At 44.1% G+C, this 25,342-nt stretch overlaps 1 protein-coding gene across 3 annotated transcripts; it reads right to left on the bottom strand.

Annotated features, from left to right (window-relative positions):
* Positions 1–413: 413 nt before the first annotated feature.
* Positions 414–22,001, bottom strand: SMAD9 (SMAD family member 9). Of its 3 annotated transcripts, none has more exons than XM_050900501.1 (6): positions 21,590–22,001; positions 14,717–14,974; positions 11,730–11,840; positions 9,694–9,915; positions 4,985–5,241; positions 414–600 (listed from the first exon to the last, which is right to left on the bottom strand). In XM_050900501.1, the coding sequence occupies exons 1-6, from the start codon at positions 21,999–22,001 to the stop codon at positions 457–459; spliced, it is 1,404 nt and encodes a 467-aa protein (XP_050756458.1). In that variant the 3' UTR covers positions 414–456. The 3 variants fall into 3 exon arrangements, with proteins under 3 accessions (XP_050756458.1, XP_050756457.1, XP_050756459.1); XM_050900500.1 differs by having other exon boundaries at positions 11,703–11,840; XM_050900502.1 differs by lacking the exon at positions 11,730–11,840.
* Positions 22,002–25,342: the final 3,341 nt, after the last annotated feature.

The raw sequence follows: 25,342 nt of genomic DNA on the forward strand, positions 1-25,342 counted from the left end.
GGTCCTCTTTTAGACCTGAAATTAGGATGTAAAATGGATATAAATGGTGTAGAGATCTGACTTTGGTTGCCTGCAGAGGGGTGAATTTCACCTACTAGGAACAGCTACAGCCAGGTTTCTGAATCCACATGAAAGTGCTGAGAACTTGCACCGTTTACTGGCTTGGCTGGGGAATGAAGATGCTCACAGGAAATGTTTGACACTTTTGCAGGAATTTGGCTTATTTTGTACTAGAGAACAGATACATTATACCTGATTTTCTAAACTTATTGTACTGGCATCAGAGTAACTAGAAACCACAAAATGTAGCATGGGAAAAAAAAAAAAGAAGAGTAGACTATGTATAGATATATTTACATCTACATACATCTACATATAGAAGCTTCTGTTCACTGGAAATCCTATAAGCCACTGCCTGCAATAGCATCCATCCTAAGGGAATTCTAGAGATGATTCTTAAGAGACTGAGGAGATGGGGTTATGAGGTGAGCCCATCTGTGTCAGCACCTTATCCAGCCATTGCAATGGTCCGTGCAGGTGGATCTCAATCCAGCAGGGCGTGCTTGTAACATCTTGGCGATGATACTCTGCTCCCCAGCCCTATAAAAGCATCAAAGGACCGAAAAGTGAGTTTAAAAAAAAAAAAAAAAAAAAAAGAAATCACAACTCCAGTCCTGACAGTCTAACACAACTACAGACTCATCACCCAAGTTTCCAAGATTTAATGCTTTGTCCTGGGGATAATTTTCTCTAGAAACTTTGCTCCTTTTTAAGGTCATTGTTATCACAATTATCAGGGACTCTATACTACTAAATTAAAATGCTCAGTCACACTTCCAGGTGCTGAGACCCACTGGCATGGAAAGGCCTGTTTGCAAGCTTGGCTGCCTGCAAACAGCCCATGGGGAATGGTCCCTGCTGTTCATACCCCAGAGACATGCCCAGGAAAGTCTGCCGGACGGCTGTCTGGCACAGACGAAAAGCAGGCCAGGCCCTGTCATAACACTTTAACAGGAACTGGGAATGATCCTGGGCACTGCTTCATTTATTGGTAGAGATGCATCCTATGAGTCTGAGACTCTAGAAGTTCTAGGTATTTATCTGAACCTCTGGAAACTTCCAGCAAGGTTCCTATGTAGCATACTTAACCTATGTATAGACATTTTCCATAGGTTTTCTAGCCTTGAACATGTCCTTTTTTCCCACGGGAGTTCCCGGCTCTCTGCTGTGGGAAGTCCTGCAGTAATTTCTCCAGCTCTTTCAAGGAGATAAGGGATATGGAGCATGTGACAGAAGATGCGGATGTGGTGCTGGTGGGGAGAAAAGAGAACCAGAAGTCCTCGCACCTCAAGCAGGCACCGTGTCTGCTTGTTAAGCAGGCAGCCTGATTTCAGAGCAACACAAGACATCCAAGTCACAGCCCAAAGTCTCGCAGTTCACCGGCTGTCTCACTGCCAGAACTGAACTCGGATTTCCATAGGGCAATGTGCAAAACGTGGTCCCACTGCAGGATGAGGCTCTTCATTTGTGGGCCGCTGATCAGAGAAGCTGAGCCTTACCTACCATTATGCTAGTCAGGCAGGTTGATATTCTTGTCATGAAAGAAGGACATGGAGGTATATTAAGATTGATGCCTGCCAAAGGTACCTAAATTGTAGAGTGCTGAACAACTCAGACAACTGAGGCTGCTAGAACCCACTTCTCTAGATGATCAGCTGCAAAACTAGGATCAACACCAAAACTAGATGCCATAATAAGTCATCTGGATAAAATCCATTTCTACTTGATGAAGAAAAGGGGGAAGAAAGCAGAAGAGTAAGATATGGACCCACCAAAGCCCAACGAGTACTTTTAAACAGGCAGCATTTTTGTGACCTGCAGGGCATTTATCAGGCTAGAAAGGGCCTGTGTTCGCAGGCACCTCAGATTAATGTTCTGGAAATGTTTGCATAAAATACCACTCTCTAAATCCACGCAGTCAGACTTCTGAGTTTGTGAAGTCTTAAGTACTCAGCTGCAGTGAAGCTACACGGCCAGAAGGGCAAGTATCAGAGGAGTCGGTGCACCGCTGCTGACTGGCAGGACGGAAAATCCGGAGGAATAGGAATTACAGGTTGCAAGCACAACCTGCCCGATTTGGAGGAGTCTGGCAGCACGTGTAGGTGGCTGGCCATCTCCCTCTGCTGGCAATTCCCAAACACTCACAGCGCTGCTGTCTCAGGCTGCCGGCTGGAGCTCCCAGCAGGGGAAATGCCAGGAGGGCAGGACCCCCTGTGCCTCCTGTACATCACTCTTGGGCCGCAGGTAGCCTCCTTCATCCCCGGGGCTGAAATGAACCCGGAGCTGGAGCTCTCTTAATGAGGGAATAAAATGAGAACAACTTGCAAAGCTGTGGTGGTGGTTTGTGCAGAAGGTGGGAAGAGGATACCGATACCCCCATGGGGAGACCAGAAATGCACCTTCCGGCAAGGGAGAGATCAACTGAGGGGTCCTGCTGCTCCTGCCAGCCCTTCCCACCTCTTGTAGACAACAGCTCTCTCCAGCCCAGGCTCCAGCCACATCCCAGAGCGCTGAGCTGCCTCTTGTAGTGGAGCACGGCCAAGCCTGCTGTGTCGTCCCCTTAGCCCCAAGACCGGGGGGAATGTGGGAGGGAAGGTGCTGGGTTCAGACATCTCTCCACTTTGTGCTTCAGCTGCCTCACCTGTGGAGAGGGGACAACAGCCATCCTGCTTTGGTTATATCAGCAGCGCTCAGTGGATGGAAACTGCTGTCTGCTCTCACCAACGATACACTCACATTTACCTGAGCATTGAGCTCCTCCCAGCTGCTCCGTGGGCACACGAAGCATATCAGAAGGGACAGGACCTTCACCTCCCTCTGTCCCATGTCCTCCCTCCAGAAGATGATACAGTCCTGGCAAGTTTCTCATGTCTTGGTCCCTACCCATCTCTGCCTCCCAGCTGGTAGCTCAAGCATTGGTGGGGTAGGAGGCAGGGTCTCCAGCCCTTTGGCTCTGCTTGCCCTGTGGGCTGTAGGTGACCAACAGCATCTGGACACGAATCAGGGGAGAAGCCACAGGACTATGCTGCACCTGGGAGCTCTTGGTGTGTGGCTCTGACAGACAACATGCTCCTCTGTGCACTGCATACCCAACACCCAGGGGCATTCCTGTCCCCAAACTGAACACACTGGGGGTCACACCTTGGGAGAGAAATAATTTGAGAAGACTGAGTATAGGAAAGGGTTTTTACAGGCCAGGAAGGAAGAACCTAGATGAGATTTGCATAGCCATTTTCCAAAGGTCATGGGAAAGGTTCAAAATAACTGCTTGCACTGGTCTTCTGGTGCCTGAGGCACTATAGTGGCTGCTATTGTTTCAACAAAGCAAGGTGATAATATGGCAGCAGCATTATTTAGTGCATCAACACCACCATTTCTGCTGCCATGCTGGGCATGGAGGCAGATAACACATCAAAGAGACTGCCCCTGAGTTGCTGAGATAATGAAAATATTGCGTAACTGGCTACACTGCCTTTACAAACAACATGCCCATTCATGTCTTCCATTAAAGAAAATGCTGTTTGTTGGGTTTCTTGCTTTCTTTTTTTCCCCTGATGCTTGCGTGTGAACAAGATGTCAGTTCTTTCCCAAGAACAAAGCAACAACATGGTCACGGGCAGGGAGATTTTGGCTTAGACTTGGGAGAAGTTACAGGGCACTCTTAATGCTCTCAGAGAGTTGAGGAGATAGGTCCCCAAGGATGGCTGGAAAGAGTCAGACCAGAAAGCTGCGTGGGACTCAACTCATCTGCTTTGCAGAACATAGGGGAACTTGGCTCAAGCCTCAAGCAGTTTTGTAGTATCTATCTTAGATGTGAATTCAATCAGCTTGATTCAGTCATTTGTATAGAACCAAATCTGCAAGACAGAGACATACTCAAGCCACTTCTTATGGTACCTAGCAGGACCAACTGGCTTCTAATGGTGCAACTTTTCTAGTTTGCAGGCTGAACATTGCTGCCAGCTCTCCCCAGTAGCACTACAGGAAGTCAGTCTAGCGCATCTGTAAACAGTCTTGAAATACTCACCATTCTCTGGGGGTTAGATGCTACAATAGGCACCTAAGTAAATCCTAAGTGCTAAAAGGAGTCAAGAGATCTCATTCTGGTGAGAAGGCCATTCAGAAGATTTAAGAAACTCCCACAAAGACTGATACATTGCACACAGAGCAGTCAGACTGCAAAGTTCAGATATGAAAGACATGGAAACACTAATGGCTTTGGTGGCCTCCTGTCTCTTCCAAATAACAGGGGGAAAGTCCGATGTTCTTTGGGTTTTGTATTCTGCTTGCAAGAAGCCCTTCTGGTTGTGTGGCTGGCCAGAGTGAATGTCATCAGAAATTAAGACAATCTCTTGCCAGGAATCAGACAGGTGGCAAACAACAACAATTCCCAGCAAGCTCAGTGGGGGCTGAAGGAAGACCCAGTGTTTCTTGACTGAGACCATATATACCAGTCTATAGTAATGGTGAGATTGTAAATTAGTCTAGAGACATAAGGACATTATTTTCAAATCTACGGCTCTACCAAGCTCTATTGCAAACCAGTAACGATAGGAGAGATCACAACTGCCTAAGATAGGTGCTACAACGTTTACATGTTGCTAAGCCCCTCTAAGTTGAGCTCTTTATGCAATCAATGGGGGAACACCACCATGCAATCTCTGCTTATTTTCCACAAAAAGCCTATGGAATACTTAATTTTTGGAATCTAAGAGATTTCCAGGTTGACCAAAAAAGCTACTGATTTTAAGCACCTAGAAGTTTAAGGCAATACTGAAAAACAGGCCGTCTGAATTGCTATTTGCAAGTTGGGTGTCTAAATCCCCACTTGGGAAGGATTTGATGGGGTCTAGTTTTGCACCAAAGCTAGCAAGTGATGAGATTTGCCTTTTCAGAAATGCAAGAGAAAACAAAGAATCCTTACTTTAACAAAGCTCATTCGAATAGTACACATCTTGGTCAGCTCATACACCACTTCAAAACCATGATTGACTGACTGGGCAAGCAGCTGGGCAAAAAGTTGGTTGTTGAAGATCTTGAGGCTGCAGCCACTGGGGATCTTGCAGACAGTGGCTGGGTGGAAACCATGCTGGTAGTTACAGTTGCGGCTTTGCACAAAAATACTGCTGTCACTGACACATTCAGCATAAACTTCCCCACCGACATAGTAAAGATGAACACCTTGAAAAAGAAAAAATACTGTGTATTATTTCTCCATTGTTCACAACACACTTTATACCAGTAATTCTTTAACTATTTTACTGTTGTGGGCATACAAGCCCAGGATCATTCCAGGCACTCAGTGCCTATAGATTGCCTTTTAAAAGACAGTAAACTGTGTGCATATCCATGTATCTGTACAATGGACCCACCAACATTAGGAGGAAATTGTCATAAACAGTATTTCGAGGTACTGGTCTAAGAGAAAAAAGTCTTGGCAAGTGATGTTGCTCTTTGTTTCTCAGTGAAGGTTCGTTTACTTCTTTAACCCAACAGCATAGTACTTTATGACAAGTCACACATACACATACATATACACACATATAAATATCAAACATATGTCAACCATATACAAAGCATGGATCAAAACTGTCAAAGAACTGACAAATCTGTTAGGCATTACACATCTAAATGTATTTTCACTGTTGAGCACATACATGCTGACCAAGACCCACTTCATCGCACGCTATTTTTTTACTACAGGATCCTATCTCATGCAGTTAAAATACAGCATGGTGTGTACTTAAAATAGCTTTTCTGTATTTTGCTTTATCCACCACATCAGAACCATGTATTTGCATTTACATGATGTGACTACTCATCAGATCATGTTCAAAGTGACCTTTAGCAAGAAAATGACGGATTTCCTTCTGGACTTTTCAGTGCCCAAGTGACTTATGAACACTAACTCTCAAATTTTTACCATGCCTTGGGGAAATGAAGATGGAAGCATTTCTATCCATTCAAAGACTCTGGTCACCCCAGGATGTCTGCTTGCATGAAAATATACCTAAATTGGTGGGAGAATTTATCTTAGCCCAATTCAGCAACCTTAAAGTTAGGGATCTTGTGTAAGCTAATTGTGTAGATGCCTTCTCTGGTTGACAGATGATGAGAGGCACTGTGATGAGATTATTCACTCCATCCGCTACAGAGTGCAGGCTCACAGCCAGCTTAAACTGATGGAAGTCTGTGCAGGTGCTGAAAAGGCTCTCTCGTTCCCTGCCCCTGCTGCTTCTTCCCACACCTGCTTTCATACTGGCAGCAACGGCTGGGGATTGGGCAGCCATCCAGATTGGGGAACTGAACCAGCTAATAAACTTAAAAACAAACAAAACAAAACAAAACAAAGGAAGATTTATTTGCAGTGAGATCTTCATCAGTGCAAGCGTGGCAATGGGGACCCAGACTGCTTAAACATGAGCACGAAACCACACCCTGAAGGGGGCCCAGTCATCCTATGAAGATGCCCAGACATTCACCCTTCCCATGGCTAGATTAGGTGAGATGAACCCCTCCCACGGCCAAGAGAGGTGGAAGAACTCAGTTCTTTGTTCTCATAAAAACCACCACTAAATAAAAAATAAAATCCTCCTCTCTATTCCCAGGTACGGCATTCAAACGCTTACATACAAATGCACATGTTCACAGAGTCTCAGGGGACTGCCTGCAAAGCTAGTGATAACTATGCTTTAATAATTCAGTTGTAATTAGTTTTATTCCTGTTGTCTTTCATACAAAAAAGACTTGTTACATATTCCCAGTCTGTTCATCATTCTGTGGTCATGACAGCAAGGGGCAGCAGCACATCCTTAGGACCAAAGCAGCGTCTAAACAGAAGTGGGAAAGGCTTGGGGAAAAGCAGGTCGAGTGGGAAAGGAATCTGGGAAAAATACGCTCTCCTGTAGACTTCCAGGGTGACTCAGACGGGAACCTGAAAGTCTGTCTTCATGCCATCACTTGACTTTTACTTCTATGCACCCACAAGATCTCAAATTAGATGTGAGTGGCGGGGGGTGTGGCTCAGAGCACACGCTAGTATTGCACTGGGAACACGGGTGAGATGACAGCTCCATTAGACCAGTCGTCAGCTCCAGTCCAACTGCACCAGACATTATGGAGTGTTGCACATTGTGACTGCTATTACTTGACCTATGTCTCCTTTCCTTTCTGTGGAAGATGGATAAAAGAGAAGGACTGAAAACACGAAGGTCCTAGCTGACCTTGATGGAGTCCATATAACTTTCTGAAATAAACAGATAGAGTGAGAACACAGGGTAGGAAGAGAACAATAAGGACACATATGTTCACCACATTTCAAATCTTCAGGTGTGGCTACTAATTTAGGGTGACCACACTTCTGGGTGCTGAGGTGAAAAATTTTAAAGGCTGGATTTTCGGAGTATATTGAGTAACCCAACTTCTGAAGAAAATGAATGCTTTCAAAGGCATTGCCCAAACTGTGTACTATAATAACAAAAACACCAAAGTCACTTCTGAAAGCAGAGGCTACAATTTTCTTTTTCCTTGTGGACTTTTTAAAAGCAATAAATACAGCAGTAATGAAATGTCAGTGTGTATTTCTATTCTTCTGGTATTCATTCACCAGAGACAAGCACCCTCAAGGAAGCCAAGCAGCTGAATACATATTTGTAGAATACCAAATTAAGGGTCTGTATGTTTTAGTGGGATTTCATTGCTCTCTGCAGAAACTGAAAATTCAGCAGTCTCCAAGCATCCACATCTTTTTGATACTCTGATCAGAAGTCCCCTTTTTGTCCTTGAAGTCTGACTGCTGAAACAGGTCCAATTGCTAGTAGATGTTGCATTGTGTTCTGGATTGTTTTTAGCTTTGATGTGGTATTTCCAGGAAACGGTTTCACGCTGATACACTAGATGACAATTCAATCACATATCCTTATCCTACTGAGCTAATCTTGTTTACTCACTTTTTTTTCTCCCCTGTTAACATGTGACAATTGTATCCATTTCAGTAGCTTTCATCTGTCCAGCATGCCTTTGAACTACACACTTCTGGAGCTGCTCTGTGCTCTTCTGCAGGCCTGTACTGGTGCCACTTCTACTCCACTTGAACGTGTTTTTTTAAGATTTGCATAAACAGGGAAGAGCAGTAAAATTAAGGATCTCTGATACACTAAGCTCCTCTCTGGGCAACCTGCTCCCTTCCCTTGGGCAGATTCCTAGTGTAAGACTTTAAAGGACTTTTAATCAATGAAGACAGATCTTCAGATTTGAATGGATGAGGACCATTAGCATTTACCTCATTTTCTTTCTGTTCTGTCTCTCCCTCTTTTGGGGCAGAAAGTCACAGGATGTAACATCCTCAAATGACAGCTTTGACTGGGATCTTTTGTCACTCTTCTTTTAGGGCCGGGCTCAGCTTTGTTCTACACCCCTCTGACAGCTTATGCTGATAGGGAAGCTTTGCTTTATTTTCTGAGTAAGTTAGAACTAGATTTACAATTCATTTCCATCCCTCACAACAAACTACTATGACAGACACTTGTAGCATCACACTGGCTTCACACAGTGCACCTGCAACACAAGTGCTTTCCCTTCCAGAGAAAAGTGCAAGAGCTAAGAACAACATCTCCTGCACTAGCCTTCAGGTTCACTGTTGTTTGTAAAAACTATGTCACATCTGCCTCAGAGCTTCCTTGTATTCAGTCATTCAACACTAGACTATCAAGAGCCAATTAAAATACTGCTCTAGGCCTGGGAAATGAGGTGAGGTTGACAAGATAATAGGAGTGGAACAATTAGAGTTAATTAGCCCAGTGGGAAATCCATTCCCAGGCAGCTACTGGTGAGAGGCTGGGTTGGCAAGATAATGAGTCTAGACTGGATATACCAGAACAGGCAAAGCTTCATCTGCACAGAGAAGTGGCCAGTACAGGGCTTCTGACTCACTGCCACAAACAACAGTAAGTTCTGGGAGAATATCAGGCCCTACACAGCCCTAGTGAGCTGGGATGGAGTGTGTGCGGCCACGCATGTCCAGGTGTGGTATCCTCGTACTTGTCACCAGTAGCATATGATCCTGCATGCACAGGGTATATGTACACCAGAAGTGGAGCATACAAGGAGAACTGCTGGAGAGAGAATCCAAGACTTAGTTTTACTGGTGAGAAGTTGACAAGGCAGGGAATCAGACTGGTAGGGGGGAAAAAGCTACAAAGGCAACTCTGGTAGAGTTCTTCAGCTAAGTAACTCAACTACTAAGTGTTTCATCCATCTCCCTGTGTTATTTGGTGGGAGGAGAACCAGCCCTGAGGCACCAGCAATTATCCTTTTAGTGGCATTTCAATGGCAATATTCCCAGTTGCCAGAAGCTCTAATAAATAAAATGAAAATACATACTGCTAAATTAGAACACACAACTATAAACAACATTTTTCTCTTTGCTGGCCAAGTAAATAACTTTTGTAAGGAGCTACTCTGCTGATTGTTATCCAGTCAGAAAAGAATCAGCTGCTTTTCTTCTATTTCAGAAGTAATCTCAGAGCTTTGATTTTAAGACAAGCACATCTGACAAATCAGCTAGGTTTGTTAATGCAATGCACGGTTCTTTCAAGCTCTGAATATTCCCGAGGAGAAGGGATTTCCTCTTACCTTTTCCTATGTGTCTCCTGGTGTTTTCTATAGTTGAGTTGCGGTTTACATTGGAGAGCAGTCCCAGGCAGAACCTGTTTTTGTTATTTGAGGGATCTGTAAATCCATCTATAAGGATACTTCGAGAGGAAGCCTGGAAAGTCTCCCCTACCCGGTTGTTGAGTTCATAGTAGGCAACTGAGCACCAATGTTGGGGTTCCTCATAGCAAACAGGCCGAAAGTCTGTAGGAAATAAAATCAATCAGCTGCTCAGGTCTCAGTAATGTTTTTTAAACAATCATTCTCTGTTTTCTTTCCTCCCTCCCTCCCTCCCACTCCCACCCCACCAGCTCTTCATCTAAACAGTCACTTATGTCATGCTTTATCTCAACAGCAGCTTCTGTTTCTTCTTAATTTTATGACTGAAGCCCCAAACATGCAAAGGGCTGGTATACCAGCTTAACTCTAAGCCTCTGAGGAGTCTCACTTGTTCTTAGAAGTGATAACTCCACTGCATTAAATTAAGCACATGCTGACATTGCTTGCTGAACCAGGGCCCAATCTCTATACTGAAAATAGTAAGGGATACATCTGCTCTGCACACCAGCAGGAGCTAGGGATGACAGATGGGCTCAAAGCAAGTCAAAACCGAGCCAAGCCTTCAGCCTAATACCGTACTCTGAAGTTCAGAAGTAATCAATCACTCCCCTCAATTTTTTGCATGCTTTGGGGCTTTCCGCTTCCATGTGGGACCGTAAGCAGAAATGTCAGCAAGGTCATTCCTTTTGGATCTACCTCTGCCCAGGTTTTCTAACTCAGAGAAAGACTCAAAAACGTAACAGAATCTCTGAGCCTCATTCGTCCTACAGGAATTAGTGGGAAACCTTATCCTGCCTGCCCACCACAGGCATGTGAGCCCCCGTGCCCCCAGAGCACCTCTGTGCATAACCTCTACTAAAATTCCAACTAATATTCACTAGGGCAGTGATCAGGGATGGTAAACTATGGTAAAGAGATTAAAGTACCTCAACAATTTATTTAAAAGTATTGGTGTCTGATAACTAGTTATTATCTGGCCATTCTGTGTACCCATCTGTAATGAGCACTATCACCCTCATCTTCCTTCTCCTCCAGTTCTGTGATACATACATGTTCCTCACTATTTCAGAAGGCTGGCATTATTTTTTTAATGTGCATGTGTGTGCACAGTGTTCAGTCCTCATGCCATAAAGGACATTTGTTTAGGACTACAGTATGCTGGACTAAAAGAACAAGGGTGATTTTTCCTTTGCAGTAGCAGGAAGCCAAAGGAAAACCCAGCAGAGGAGCTCCATTTCCCCTTGCTGCTCTGCAGCAATGGGCTTTGAAAGGTGGAGGCATCACCTGCCACTACTAGTCTGGAGGTAGCAGAGACCATGCTGGAGAGGTCATGAACTTGCTTTGATGCAAGCGAGGAGGATCCTAGACCCTTCTACTCTGACCACCCATGCCCTCTCCCACTAAAGCATTCTTATATGAGGACAAAGAGTTTGGCCTTCTGTAAAAATCTTTTTGTACTTCACTAGAACATGTCCTTTTCTTTTCTAGCCAGCCAGTAATGTAAGGTTAATACAGAGATGGCAGTAAGAAAGGTCCCAACTACAAGGCTTTAAAGTACTTGAAACCCAGAACTGAAGGTGATAAAGAAATCAGTTCTGATACTGATAGTGCTCTTGTGTGTTATATTGCCTCACCATCCTTGATTTGATATCTTTGTCTTTATAACATAGATTACAGTGTTTGCTTTCATTAATAGCTTTCTAACTGTAATAGTTCATGGATGCAAATAAGGTCTAAACTCTGTAACTTCGCACATAATTCACTGAAATCTTAAATCAACCTATTCTGCTAGTTAATGGATGGGTCTAGTACACAGCCTTACTGCAAAACTGTCTGAAACCTATTATTACAAATCACTGAACCTTCTTGTTCAAATAACAAATTTTTGCTTAACAGTTTTTCTTTGAAGAATAGTACAAATGGTTATTTACTTTCAGCTTCTCCATCGGCAGATTTACCTCCATTGGGCAAAGACAGCACTAGTTGACTTTCAGCTATTGCATCCATTGACCGCCCATTGTGGGTTCCTGGAGGTTCTCTTACATGGTAAGGCGGGGGTGGAGTTTCCACTATAAGAAAGAAGAAAAGAAAGAAAAGAAAGAAAAGACACCTAAATCAATACGTTGGTAAATTCTCCCTGGCTTTTCCTGGTGAATACTTAACTTCTTCAGCATTGTTTAGCTAGAGAAGGGCTGGAAACAGAGCACAAATCTGAACCTGACTTCCCTTCAGTCTCCAGATTAAGACCATTACATGTTCAGGGGGACGGGAAGGAAGGGCTGTCATGTTGAACGTGCTGCACTTGAAAGAGAGAGGGACAGTCACAACAGTGCCTCAGGCCTAGACCGGTGTCCAGTCAAGCTCTCTGTTAACACCAGTTGTTACCCTAAGAAAGTAATGCAGTTTGATCCTTCAGTTCCAGACTTCTCTCACAAATTTAAAACTTGAAGGTGACAATTTAAGAGCAGAAGCTAACTTTAATTGATCCTCTGGAAGAAAGCTCTCTTTCTTCACAGGCTACAAAAAAAGCCTATGGAAAACCTTTACTCTCTAAAATCAGACTTGCCAAAACTCCCTCCAGATTTGTCCTCTTTACCTCTGTCCTACAATGGAAGGCTGGCCCTCTTCTGGTTTGTTCAGTCTCCCATCAAAGAGCAATGGATGTGATGAAAAAATAGGGAGAAAAAGTATCAACTCACAACCTGCCCAGCTCCTGATTTGTTTAATTTATGGCACAGTAAGCTAGAAAACAGAAGGTGACTCTATAGTGGGTTTTCTCAAGAAAGACTGGAGGCTTTAGGAAGCCAAAGAAAAAGGGACTTCATTTTCGTATTAGAAAATGTTGACATTCACTACATAAGCAATAAAAGCATGTAGTTTTATTCATTTGAACAGAAACTCAGTGGGCTTATGTGTAAATTATAGCCATACACAAGCTTGCAGGACTAATGGTCTCTTTAAGAAGACCAGGGTTTAACTTGGTTACAGGTTGAAATTTCCTCTTGTGTTCAGGGTCTGTTGGCTGGCCCTCAAAACAGAGCAACTTCACCCAGAGTGGATAAATGTGGACTGTCTCGTAAGATAACCATTGAATCTTCCAAGTAAGTACTGCACAGGAATGTTATTCTATTTAAGCATTGTTCAGGATTTACGAATTTCATACACTATATGATATTTCTAACATATAGATGATATAACGCTCGCACAGAAAGTGCAACAAGCTAGAATAGTAAAACAAAATCAAGAAAGAATGGAAGAGAATACAAGTCACAGAAAGGAATATAATGTGGTTATACACGTATTTTTGATGTCTACGGCTAAGCTAGTCACCATAAGCTCTCCTTATACCCACTAAAGAAAAATAGGCACCTGCAGACACAGTGCATCTCAGCTACTTCAGACATATACCTTAAGATGCAATGAATCTTGTTCTAGGAGTGGCTGTTTTTCTCCACTGATTACAGAGAGAGTATAGACAATTGCAGATGTAGAAATTTGCATTGTTGACATCTATATTTGGTCACACCAACCCCACTCAAGGTTCTTGATATAACTCCAGTTTGCTTTAGATAGATAGTCTTCCATCCCTGATTGTTACACAGGCAAATTATGCTTATCAGCACGCTGTGTGCTGTGATATACTGAAGCTCAGGTTGAGCCACTTCCATTTTTAAGTAGCTTTGCAAGGTCCCAAGTTCAGTTAAATACACAAGTCAGAGTCATTACATAGCTGGAATGTGCCTGCTTTACCTGTCAGGACCAGCTCCACTGAATCCAGCTTGGTTACACACAGGTGAAAGAAAAAGATGGGAGAAGACAAACAAGCCCTACTACTTGCTGAAATGTTTCGATGTTGCTAAATATGATTTAATCTGAAGTATAGATCTAGAGAAGAAATGAATGAAGGTCCATTCAATGAATGGAGAGGGAAGGAAAAACATCACACTGTATTGAAAGTGTCCAGCTTAAAAGGAAGTTCAAATACTACAAATGCCTTGTAAAAATAAACACCTTTCTTGCACTTAAAATCAAAATAGGCATATCATTAAGGACATGAATTTAAATGCTTTGTAGCTGAGACATTAAAACATTAAGCTACAAGATTCTGACCTGAATTCATCTTTGTGAAAAAGCTGAGATCATTGAAACTATTTAGAGAGTTACAACAAAATGCAGAAGTGAATCTGAACCATGTTTTGATATTAAAGCTAGCTCTCAGCTGTGTTGCATGACACCTTCTTGGTACATTTAACAGCAAAAGCATAGTTAAATTCTCAGGTAATTAGAGCAATACTAAATAAGGAGTTCACAACGCAAACCATCTGAGTGACATAACCCTGCCAACCTCAGAACTGTGGAGCTGATGAAACACATTCCAAAGTCATAGGAATTTGCCTGGTGGCTTCACCAAGTGTTGGGCCAGATTGTTAAACACCTTAATTTCCTGAAGTTTACACAGTCAGTGGGATCATCATACATTAAAAAATATTTCTGCGTACCGATTTCCCCATTTTATCCTGTCTCTCTTGATGGGGTTTCTAAAAGTCCCTACCCTGACCATCTCTATTAGAGGTGCCTAACTGGGGTGTTGCAAGTGCTCTTTTCCATGGATTGTATCAGAAGTTTGGATGGGCAGCTTTAGGCAGAAGGTGGCCAGGCACACCTGCTCCTCTCCTCAACTTTCCCCTTACAGTAATTATGAAATCTCATCCAGGCACTTCTAGGAGTGGGATGACTACAACTCTTAGTCACTTGAGCATCCGTCAGAAGGACTGGGAGGCAATACTAAGAGACAGTCACAAGAAATCGTGTTCCAAATCCATGCTGTCCAACAGTTCAATCTGTTGCTACAGCCTGGGGGGAGCACACAGAATTGGCACCTGACCCCAGGCCCTGGCAAGAACCTCAACTGCCTCAGTTGGGATGTCTGAAAGCTCATTCTTACCCGTGAGCTGATAGGGACTTCCTGGTCCAGAAGAGCTTCCTGGTGAGTTGGGGTAGCTGATGCTGTTAGGCGACTGGGAGAACATGTGGCTGGGTGATGATGGAAAAGGGGTGCATGGAGGATGCTGGAAAGAATCAGGATAGGTGGCATTGTGCGGCATTAGCGGCTCGCTGTGCAGAGAAGTGTTTCGAAACTTGGCGAGGAGGCTGAGGTGAGGGTTAAACTCGCTGTGTCTTGGAACGAGTACAGGAGGTAGGACTGAAAATAAAAACAAGAACAGAAAAAATCTGGTTAAAACTGCACTCTTGAAAGTATATCTCTTTGTGAGTTAAAAAAAGGCATATTCCAGGCTGCCCAAATATTGTTGTCTATATACAAGTCACTGAAGGACAACAAACCTGTCCAAAAACAGGAATCAAAAGCTGACTCTTGGACCTTTTTTTTCGAGATTTGCAGCCAGTTGCAGCAATTCCATATGCAAAATATGGACTCATTCCTGACTTGAGCAAGGTACCACAAAATTCACAGGTACGGCATGCGCACACAGCCCTCTTACAGAAATGCAAGCGGCACATTTCTCCCTCTCAAAATTACCTATTCCTTCCTTCCTGAAAGACTGAACATGTCAGGAGTTTGCTAAATATTATCACCAGGATTTGCCAAAACCACAGCCAAGTTTAATAACAATTAATAGTGCCCTGCAATACACTGCATATTTTATTACCAGTGTTTTACAGATGGGCAAAAGGAAGCACAGACCTGAAGCTAGACACCAGATTTAAAAGGTTTTCAGGTACTTGAAAATGCTGCCAGCCAGACAGTGGGATCTTTAAAAGGAAATGTAAATGGCAATTCAAATATTGCAGCAATATTAATTTAGCTCTTGCAATACAGTTAGAAAAGATCTAGCATGAAAAGGCAAATGTCAATGGCTGGTAGTTAAGACATGAAAAACACAGGTCAGAAAACTGAAGTCCAAATTCATCCATGTAAAAATTGGTCTAATAGAAGATATCGACTGTCTTCAGAAACTCTCTTCACTTATAGCTCATACTGGCAGTGCTGTTAACAGCATTGTTGCATTCAGAAACCTAAAGTTGACCCAAATCATTTTGGATTCTGACATATCAGGAGCAAGAGCAGAACTGGAGTCAAAACACTTTAGAAAATCCAACTAGTGAGTTACCTATGAAGATGCAACCCCTAGGCTGGAACACAAAGAGGCTTGCTAAATAGTTCTGCATATGGGAGTTCAACTTGAGGCTTTAACTGGGTCCCCTGTAGTCCTTGGGGGGAGAATAGCACCTACAACAGGCGATTCACGTACCCCAAGATTTCTCTATTAGTTACTAGCTCACATAGTGCCTAATTATCTTAGTTAAGGCCTTAAACACAGGTAGGGAGAGTGAATTCCCAGTTGCTATCATGCAGATCTAAAAGCCACCAGAGAAGACAAGGAGGCAATTTGAGTTATTGTGACAAGGATGAATTGTCCCAACACCAGGAACAATTCAGCAGGCTTGTATTGATTGACCTAGTGTCCAGAGTTCCTCTGGCCTAAAACCCAGCAGCATGTAATCTTTCAGTCTATCCTTACTAGCTTATGGAAACAAATAGCAATGTGCACTCTTGGTTATAAATGCTGACAGGAATACATGGTTTGAACATGTTTTAACATATTGTTTGGGCCCAAAAGCTCTGTCTAGGTAAGGCCAATTCTTTTCAGGTAGGTTAGCTAACACCTTTTAATTACAGCAAACTCTCATTCATCCAGCATAATGAAAGAGTGGAATAATTGCTATAAAGCAAATAATATATAGATAATGCAAAACCTGTGCATGAGAAGAGGCTGTAGGAACACCCTCCTTGGAGTGCAGCCTCAGTGCACATCGATTGCTCAGAGAGCTGGGGCAGTTTAAGCAGGAGGAGGAGGACCAGTGCCTGGTACCAATGGCAGGTTCACAGCTTCTTGCTTGATGTAGCACTATGCCGCAGCTGGGGCAGGGTTAAAGCACGCTCCTGCCCACCCACTGGCATATATCATTTGGGAATTTGCCAGTCACCCATGAACTGAGGAACTGAGCACTAAAGACATAAAAAAGATTGGACTGATGACAGGTGGTTCACTGCAGAAGTTATCTTCTTACCTGCCTGAAAACACAGGCACTGGGATACCTGTTAAGAAACTATATGTAGACCCTTCTCTGGCCCAATGCATTTCTAATCAGCTTCTGGACAGCACAAGGACGGTGCTCTGGGGACTACTTTCTTTCCCTCTGCCTCTGATATGCCCCTACCTGTGGGATGAAGATTTTGTTGCCACCCTCTTAAGTCCTTTGGTAGAGAAAGGTATTTCTGCTTCTTTACCACTTCTTTAGCTTTTTGGATTTCCTAGACCCTCCAGGTAGGACTCATACAGGCAATACAGGTATTCACATCTGAGATGCATTGCCCAGTCCCCCATGGATCTCTTCATAGCCAGTGGAGAGAAATAGACTCTTTTACTGCTCAGTTTATCTGCTCTATATTGGGACAAGACCAGTACCACCACTGCAGATGTGGTTTTGGTGAGCTGGATCCCTCCCATCCCATGCTCCTGTGAGCAGCTCCAGGCTGTGAGCTGCTGCTGCTTCTGGACCTTTCCTCTGCTGCTCCATGAAACTGGTACGATGCTTGCCATGTCTGCTGCTGCTCAGCCAGCTCTGACCAGCAGCCTTAGAAAACGGGGAACTGGTGATCCTTTTGCATTCAACAGAGGTGCTGAGCGAGGGACAGCTGTGCTACAGCAATGCCACGCAGCATTGGGAGGCTGGCACCTCACTGCAGGTACCACCAAGGAAGCAGCTTTTTTCAGCCCTGTCAGAAATCAACACAACTCCTTCTCTAAATGAAAGCTGAGAATCTGGATGTGTGAACAGCACTTGCCAGGGAAAGCCTTTGACTCGCCCTGAGTGAGTCAGCAAGAGGAATTTTCAAGCCTTGAACTCCTTCCCAGCTCTGACCAGGGTACTCTTAATTTCTGCTCTGCTGTACAGTTTTTGCCACCTCACTCAATCTTTCCACTGGCTGCTCTGTGGCTGCCTAGAGGGCTAAAGCCTCTGTGGTGGTGAGGAATTCAGAGATTTTCTTGTTTGTGGCTAAAAATTCCCCAGAGGGCCTTGTTCTCCTTGTTCTTTTGGTAACAGATGTCACTCTCCAGGGCTCAGCCACTCTGAAGGAAGTGTGACCAGAGGCACGAAACTGAGTGACTGAGTGCATTGGGACCTGTCTGTCCTCATAATTTACCTGCGTTGTCTCCACTCAATGGGGTCCTTTTCTTCTACTTGCTATTCTCCACCAAGAGCCAGGGGTGGATCCTTCCTTCTATGCGTGCCCAAGTGTTGATGATCTTTGTTCAACTGAAGACAAATACAGTCATGTCCCGAGTCCTGCCACTGCCTCTCCTGCACTAGGCTTTAGTTCCCTTTAGCTGCAACAGTTCTTGCTGGAAACCTGGCTGTGCCCAGAGCCTGTGACTTCAGGTGCTAGGAAGCAAACTATCTGCCTCACAGTTTAATTCCAGGTACAACATCCACACTGCAATTTCTCACACATCAGCCCATCTTCGCCGAGTTTACTACCTTTGGAGACGTACCCTCCAGTGAGATCCATCTGTTCCCTATGCCCATGACCATTCACAAACACCAAACACATAGCCAACAGTGAGATCATCAGGTGGTCTTCCAACTGGGAGGCTACCACATCTTAGTCCCACTCAGGCTTGACAAAAGCAATCAGTTAGTCTAAGTAAAAAGTTCATTTAGGCTCCTGCTGTCTACAGCAATGGTGCACACTAGAATTTGCAATATCTACACATAAATGATCTCATATAAAAATAATAGGGTACACGTTTAGGCAGCTTCTATATTTTTTTGAAACTGCAGCTTCTCCTGACAACAAACCATTCAGACTTCTGACCAGCTCTTCGACACAAAACAATGAAGCAGAGCCTAACTGCCATACCTATCTCCTTTAGGCTAGGTGGCCTAGCCCCCCTCTGCAGTGGGATGTTGCACAAATAGAGGAAATATTTGCTGCTTTTTTCTAAATGGCACCTGCTGCTCAGCAGACCTGAGAAGAAATCTGCTGGGGACACTGGTAGCAGCAATAAAAGCTACGCATAATCTGTGCAGTATTGGTCAGCATAGACTAGGATGTGGCTGGGCAGCCTGAGGACACAGCAGAGGCAATGAAACCCCTGAACCTCAGACCAGAGCTTAAAGCTGCTCTCTAGTAACAGAGGTCTAGGGATCTGCCAGGCCATTAAAGAAAGGGTGAAGCTTTCCTATCTTTGACACAACTCATTCATTCTGAATAAAAGTTAACGGATCTGGTCACAGAGTGGTTGACTCAGCAAGAGAGACTGCAGTGATGGAAAGTGAGCCCCAAAAGGATGGACATTTGTATGAAAATAATATTGGCTTGTGGATTACAAAAAAATGCACCGCTGACTAATTTTGTGGGTGGATTCTTTAGCTCCAGAGGATGAGACTCAGAGAATCTCACATAAGCCTAAGATCACCACCAGCCAAGATGCAGAAGAGTGCCTGTATTTAAAAGAGGACTGTTGTTTAAACAGACTGGCACCTAGCTCAACCACTCCCAGCCTTTTCTGTGGTGATCTCACTGCTACCACTTTCTCCTGAAGCACATTTCTTCTCTTGCCTCACCACCACCTCCTTGCAGCACTGCTTTCTAACTGCCTCTGGCCTGGAGCTGCATTACTGCCACTTGCAGTGGTGTAAGTTATCTCTCCAGCTGCTGCCCCAGCATGCCTGAGTAGGTTGTACTCCTTGCTGCAGCTCATCTTTAGCAGGGAGGTGACTCACTTGTGAGCTTCAGCTTCTAAGCCGTCCCTGTAAGAAGAGCGGTAGGGGTGAATACAACGGCCCAAGAACAATTCCCAGGTCTTGTGGAGAACTAGCACGGCACAGCTTGCATCCTCGCAGCTGCACTCTCTTTCACGTCCAAAACAAGGCAGTCATGTCCAAAGTGCCCAAAGTCCCTCCTGTGGGCTAACCCCTGCGCTTTGAGAACTGCTAGTCCATGTGAGTCCACATGGGTCAAAGCTGTGCCCAGGACCATGCTACCAACTCAGCAATGCTCAGACCTGCACCTTGGCCCTGACTCATTTACTAGTAGAGACGTAGCCAGTCTGCTGCACAGACAAACGATAGAGGCATGTTCACAGCTGAAACCTTCTGAGTTTCAGGGTCAGAACAACAAGCCTTGGCAGCCATTTAGCAGCTGCTGGATTATCCCAGTACTAGCGTTTGTTAGCTGGCACTGAACAGATCAGAAGACAGGGCTTGAAAAGAGCACTGTGCAGTGCTGTCAGCTACCGCGCTGAGGAGACTCCATTAACTACACTGGAGTTACACCAGAAGAAATGAGAAGACACTAAAGACTGCAGCCTTCAAAGAGAAAGATACACAAAATGGGATATTTTATGAGTGTCTTTTCTTAGATTCTTGAAGAGTTTATTTTAGCAAGGCAGGAGATCAGCTCTTTCCACTAAAAACTGTCGACAACAAGCACCACTCACTGCAGCTGTAAAATTTTAGTTGTGACAATGTTTACGGCAGTTCAGATACAACCTCAAAATGACAGCTCCACTGCAGTGGAAGGACTATCAGAAAAGGGAGCAGCCCCTGTTGTTTAACAAATGTTAACAAATGTCTTTCCCTTATTTCATCTGTGTGAAAAGAAACATCCCACAGTTCACTTATCTGATCCTAATGTCACCTCAGAGTAAAGTTCATGCCAGACAAAGAGTAATCACAGAATAATAAGTATACACTTACCAACTGTATCCATTAGTAAATTAAATTACTGTGATTTTTGGCAGCAAGGGAGAGCTAGGTTAGACATTAGAAATCATTTTGAACCGTAAGGATAGCAAAGCAATAGATTCACTTGCCTGGGGAGGTTGTGGAGCCTCTATCACATGGGATTTTTACAGCTCATTAGAAAAAGATCTGTCAGGAATGTACCTGGTAATTTGTTTTGGTTTGGGAGTAGGGGCAGAGGAGAACAGGATAACTGCTCAAGATCTCTGCCAGCCCTGCTTTCTAAGATCCCTACAGAAGTCAACACTGAACACCATAATTTTTTAACAGCTGTTTCATTGACACAAAGCCCAATTAAAGAACCTTTCAGCGAGGTCATAAGTTTTCAGTGCTGACCAAGTCCAGTCTAAAGAGGATCATCAGCGGAAAAATTCAAAGTTTTATGGGAACTTGGGGAATTCATTTCACATAAACTATCCATTTAGGTAAGTAAATCCCACTGAAGGTAGGCTACCAGGCATTATAGGAAGAATCAACTGACCTGGTTTCATATCCACAGCAAAAGAAGCCATCTTACTGCAACTCTAATCTTTAAAGAGAGAGCTAGTGATACATTTTTCCTGTGGATTAATGAGTCGATTGTTGGTTTTCAATGAGACATATATCTAGCCAGAGGGGTAAGTCTAGGATGGGGCCTAGACTTCATGCAAATGGACACCAGTTTGCAGGGGGAGGGTTCAGAGGGCAGCCAGCACCCACGTCCACGGAGAGGAAGCTTGTTTTCAGCACCCTGGACAAGATCCGGGCACCCTCGGGGGTCCGATGGGATGCAGACCCCATGGGGCGAGGCGCTCGTTACTCCCTTCTTACTCCTGGCTGCGGGAGCTGTGATGCCACCGGGCAGGGAAAGGCACAGGGTCCTTCCATTAAATGGAGCCTGCCTTTTCAAATTTCAGAGCACAACTCGGTAGGATGTACCAAGACTAGACTTGCCAGTGCAAGAGCTAATAGAGAGATGTGAATCATTTGCAGATGATATAATTACCTGGGGTTTCCACCCGCCGGTAATGGTAGGGGTTAATGCACACTTCTTTCTGTTTTGAGCCAAATGGGAACTCACAACATTCCAGTGGTTTCAACTCATGGTGAGATTGTAAATCAGGCCAGCGCCACACTCTGCAGTATATGACGTGGGGAAGCCCCTTGCGGTGAGACACCTGCAGCCGCCCATCCAAGGAACGTGGGATCGTGACGCATTTACTGGGCTGACCTGGGCAGCTCAGAGCCCTTTCCAGTTCTTCCATGGCACCTTTTTTCTTCTTTAACTTCTTCACCAAGGAATCAACAGCTTTTTCTGCCCACTTTTCCTCTTCATCTCCTTGTTTCCAGCCCAGCAGCCTTTTCACTGCAGGGCTGGTGAAGGAGAACAAGGAACTGATAGGGGTGCTGGAGTGCATAAGAAGCAGAGATTACACACAAGCGTCAACGGAAGCACAAATTGCTCTCCTGCCTTGCAAGGCTTGCACGGAGTTTCCACAATATTAAGATGGATGCTTCCTTCAAGGAAAGGTTCTTCCACACATATGCTTTTGTAGTCTTAGGCACTGGTTACAAGTAGTCCAACAGAATGCGTCTCAGAACTTTCCAAACATCAAGAAACTGCTGATGAAGCCTGGAATAACAACACAATACATAGTTAGGCTTCACACACTCTGTTCATTGTTCCTTCAATAAAATCTTTTGAAAAAGAAATTATTCAAAATGTGTATTTAATTTTCAATGGTTTTCTGTTTGTTTTTTGCTGTTTATTTTGGGTCCAAGCCTCTCCTCCCCACTACACTCCACGCTCATTTTAGAGTTGGACCTCAGAAAGCATTAAGTGTCCAGTCACTTCAATTCGTGTTTAGAGTTTAATGCACTAGGCAAATTGTTGCAGGGCTGGGATTATATTTACTACAAAAGAAAATGTACCTTTTTTCTTATGCTGGTAGCTGTAGGTTCAGCTCAAGCATCTTCTACAAAATTAAATCTGTAATATCAAATTTTATGGAAGTAATGAGTAGAATATTTTTCTGATTTCAACTCCCTCTCTGCCCCTCCAATCTCACGCTACTGTCAAGAGTTGTACAATATTAACTTCAAAATTAATTTAAAATTCAACTACTCCCAGATTTCATTTAGTGCCTTTGAAAGATCTATCACTATTCTCTAAGCTTATTTACATTTTCTCAAATGCAAGAGAAAAACCTTGTTTGCCTAGCCAGTCTGTTTTGCTCTCTCCAACGATTCACAGTTTTTTGGATGAAAATCACAGACTTTTGGACATGGTTTGTGCTGGATGGATCCTGAGTTATTTCTGCTAGGAGTTGCTCCATCTGACAAAGTCCAACAGAAAGAGTTTAGTTCTTGAGCGTTTTGGTTTTTGGGTTTTTTTGTTGTTTTTTTTTAAATGTAGCTGGAGCCAGTCTAATTTTAGCTGAAAATGACATATTTCCACTGACTGGAACTCTGAGGAAAAACGTCCTTGTATGTCAAGCTATTTACTGCTTTAAATATACTTCATGGACCCCCTGTGCATACCAAGTCCAAAGATCTGAACTATACAGAGGGCACTTAAACCTGGAGGTGGGGGCAGCTTCTAAATGGATACCTCCAGAGAAGCAGCTCCATGACTACCCTACTCGACCCCTGTGGGAGGACTTGGGTCCTTCTTGCCCCCCACCAGTAAAGGCCTGGACATAGTCCTCAGCACTGCTTATATGCAGCCACTGAGGAGACAGAGAGATATTGCCTGGTGTTGGAAGCAGCAGGGCTTCACAAACCATATTATTCTGCAGTTTCCTTAAATGCACAGCTCTTGTAAGGGTTCAAAGGGCACCTGGGGACACCGAGTGCAGGCAGAGGTACAACATATGGAGACAGGAGGCCAATCCCAAAGACTGGTTCCTTGGCATAGTCTGATACCCTCAGCACCCCACAGCTCTGAAGCATGCTGCAGGGTAAGCACACGTGGCCCAGGGCATCAGAGCCTCTTGGACAACGTGCAATGTTTGCTAAGGACAATGACCGCCTAGAGCTGTTTTCCTCCCAGCCCTTCTGTTCTGTTCTCATGCCCATTCCTCTGCCCCACTGCGTTACCCTTTAAGATGCCCAGCACCCTGAGAAATGCAGATATATGTAAACATAAGGAGCTTTTTCCCTTCTTCCACGAGAGCAGCAAAGATGAGGGCAGGGGCTCAAATTCCCAAAAGCCTTCCACAGAGCTAGGGAGATGGAAGCACTTGGCCCCACAGAAGAGAAAGCATAAAAGCGACTCTTTGGCATGTCACAAGCCCCAGCAGCAGCTGCTACTCCCCCAAGAGATTCATATTCCAAGCACCAGTGAGCAGGAGGCTTCATGAAAATATGAACAGAGGGACTACAAAACTGGAAGGAAGAGCAGGCACACCTTGCTTCAGGCACCCACCACAGCATTGAGCTCTGGCTTATGCAATTTCTACATTATCAATCTATGTGTATGTCCAGTTGTCCTCAAATGTCAAGAGAGTCTCCTGATAGAGCACAGCAGAAATCCCCTCACTCGCGCCATTCAGCAATCAATGATCGATTCCACGGAACTGCCTAAACTTGTCCCACCACACAAAGAAAAACTTCAGATTCCAGATTTTTTCCCCACGCTAAGTAAAAATCCAATGACCTGGAGCATTTAACTGGATAGTTACTAATGCCTCTTAGTCAAAACCAAAGTCTATTCCAAACACTTATAGGGTACATGTGAGAATGAAATAAGTTCAGAATGATTTATCACGGGAAAAAACCCTCAAGCTGCTTGTAAAACATAATGTGGATAAAATTTACGCAGGCAGTCTCCAGCCTTTGTGGGAGCAGGCTCAGCCTACAGAGCCCAGCGCCAGCCCCATCTAGGCATCCCGTGCAGTGGAGGTGTCTGTTCCTCGCTGCCCTGGTGAGAACCTGGGGAGGATCCACCACCACACTGCTGTCATTGCTTGGCGGCACCAAACCCCAACCTCATGCAAGAAAATGAAACAATGCCAGGATCTCTGTGGATCAGCCCTGAAAGCAGCAACAGGAAGCGAGGAGAGCCTGGGATGAAAGCCCACAGGACCAGTAGCGGTGTAAAAGTCTCTGCTCCAGGCTGAGAGGGGAAAATGGCTCACACTTCTTATCTGGGGGGGTCTCCCAGGCGTTAGCATGTGTAAACAACTGCTCCTGATAAGTTAATGCAACATTACAATCATCAGATACGAAAACATACATGTTCACGTAAAAGTATTGTCCCGAGATTTTCTTTTCCATTTTGACCAAGGTTTTAAATAAACACATTAATCTCGTTCAGTCAAATTAAATAACTCAACAGTGACATCAGTATGAGTCTGAGCACTATTGTTGCTAGTGGGAGAGTCGCCAAGACTATGTGTATAAAAGCAAAAGCCGTGCTTTGCAGACCATGTGATGTAGTCTCAGATAAGTATATTGCACAATTTCCCACCGCGCTCCCCCCAGTTTCTTCTAAAATCTTTTTTTCCCCAAATTCAACTGACATACAAAATATAAATGGTATTAAATAAACTAAACAGCTTTCAAATAATATTATTATCTGAACATCCTAGTTTAATGTTATTAAATTACATAATACTGCATACTATTCAGCAGACTAAGCCCTGTGTTGCTAGGCTTAGATACTCCATTATGAAATACCTAGGCAGCCACTCCACTCCAGGGCTGTAATGATAGAGATGTCAATTCACAATTTAATTTTAACAGTCTTTCAGGACAA

This window comes from Gymnogyps californianus, chromosome 1, assembly GCF_018139145.2.
Source record: "Gymnogyps californianus isolate 813 chromosome 1, ASM1813914v2, whole genome shotgun sequence".
NCBI classification, from domain to species: domain Eukaryota; kingdom Metazoa; phylum Chordata; class Aves; order Accipitriformes; family Cathartidae; genus Gymnogyps; species Gymnogyps californianus.

Coding starts and splice junctions, on each gene's coding strand:
- SMAD9 (XM_050900500.1), bottom strand. CDS start 22,001: ATGCACTCCAGCACCCCTATCAGTTCCTTGTTCTCCTTCACCAGCCCT. Junction 14,975..21,589: donor CCGGCGGGTGGAAACCCCAG/GTAATTATATCA, acceptor TTTTATTTTCAG/TCCTACCTCCTGTACTCGTT. Junction 11,841..14,716: donor AAGTCCCTATCAGCTCACGG/GTAAGAATGAGC, acceptor TCTTTCTTATAG/TGGAAACTCCACCCCCGCCT.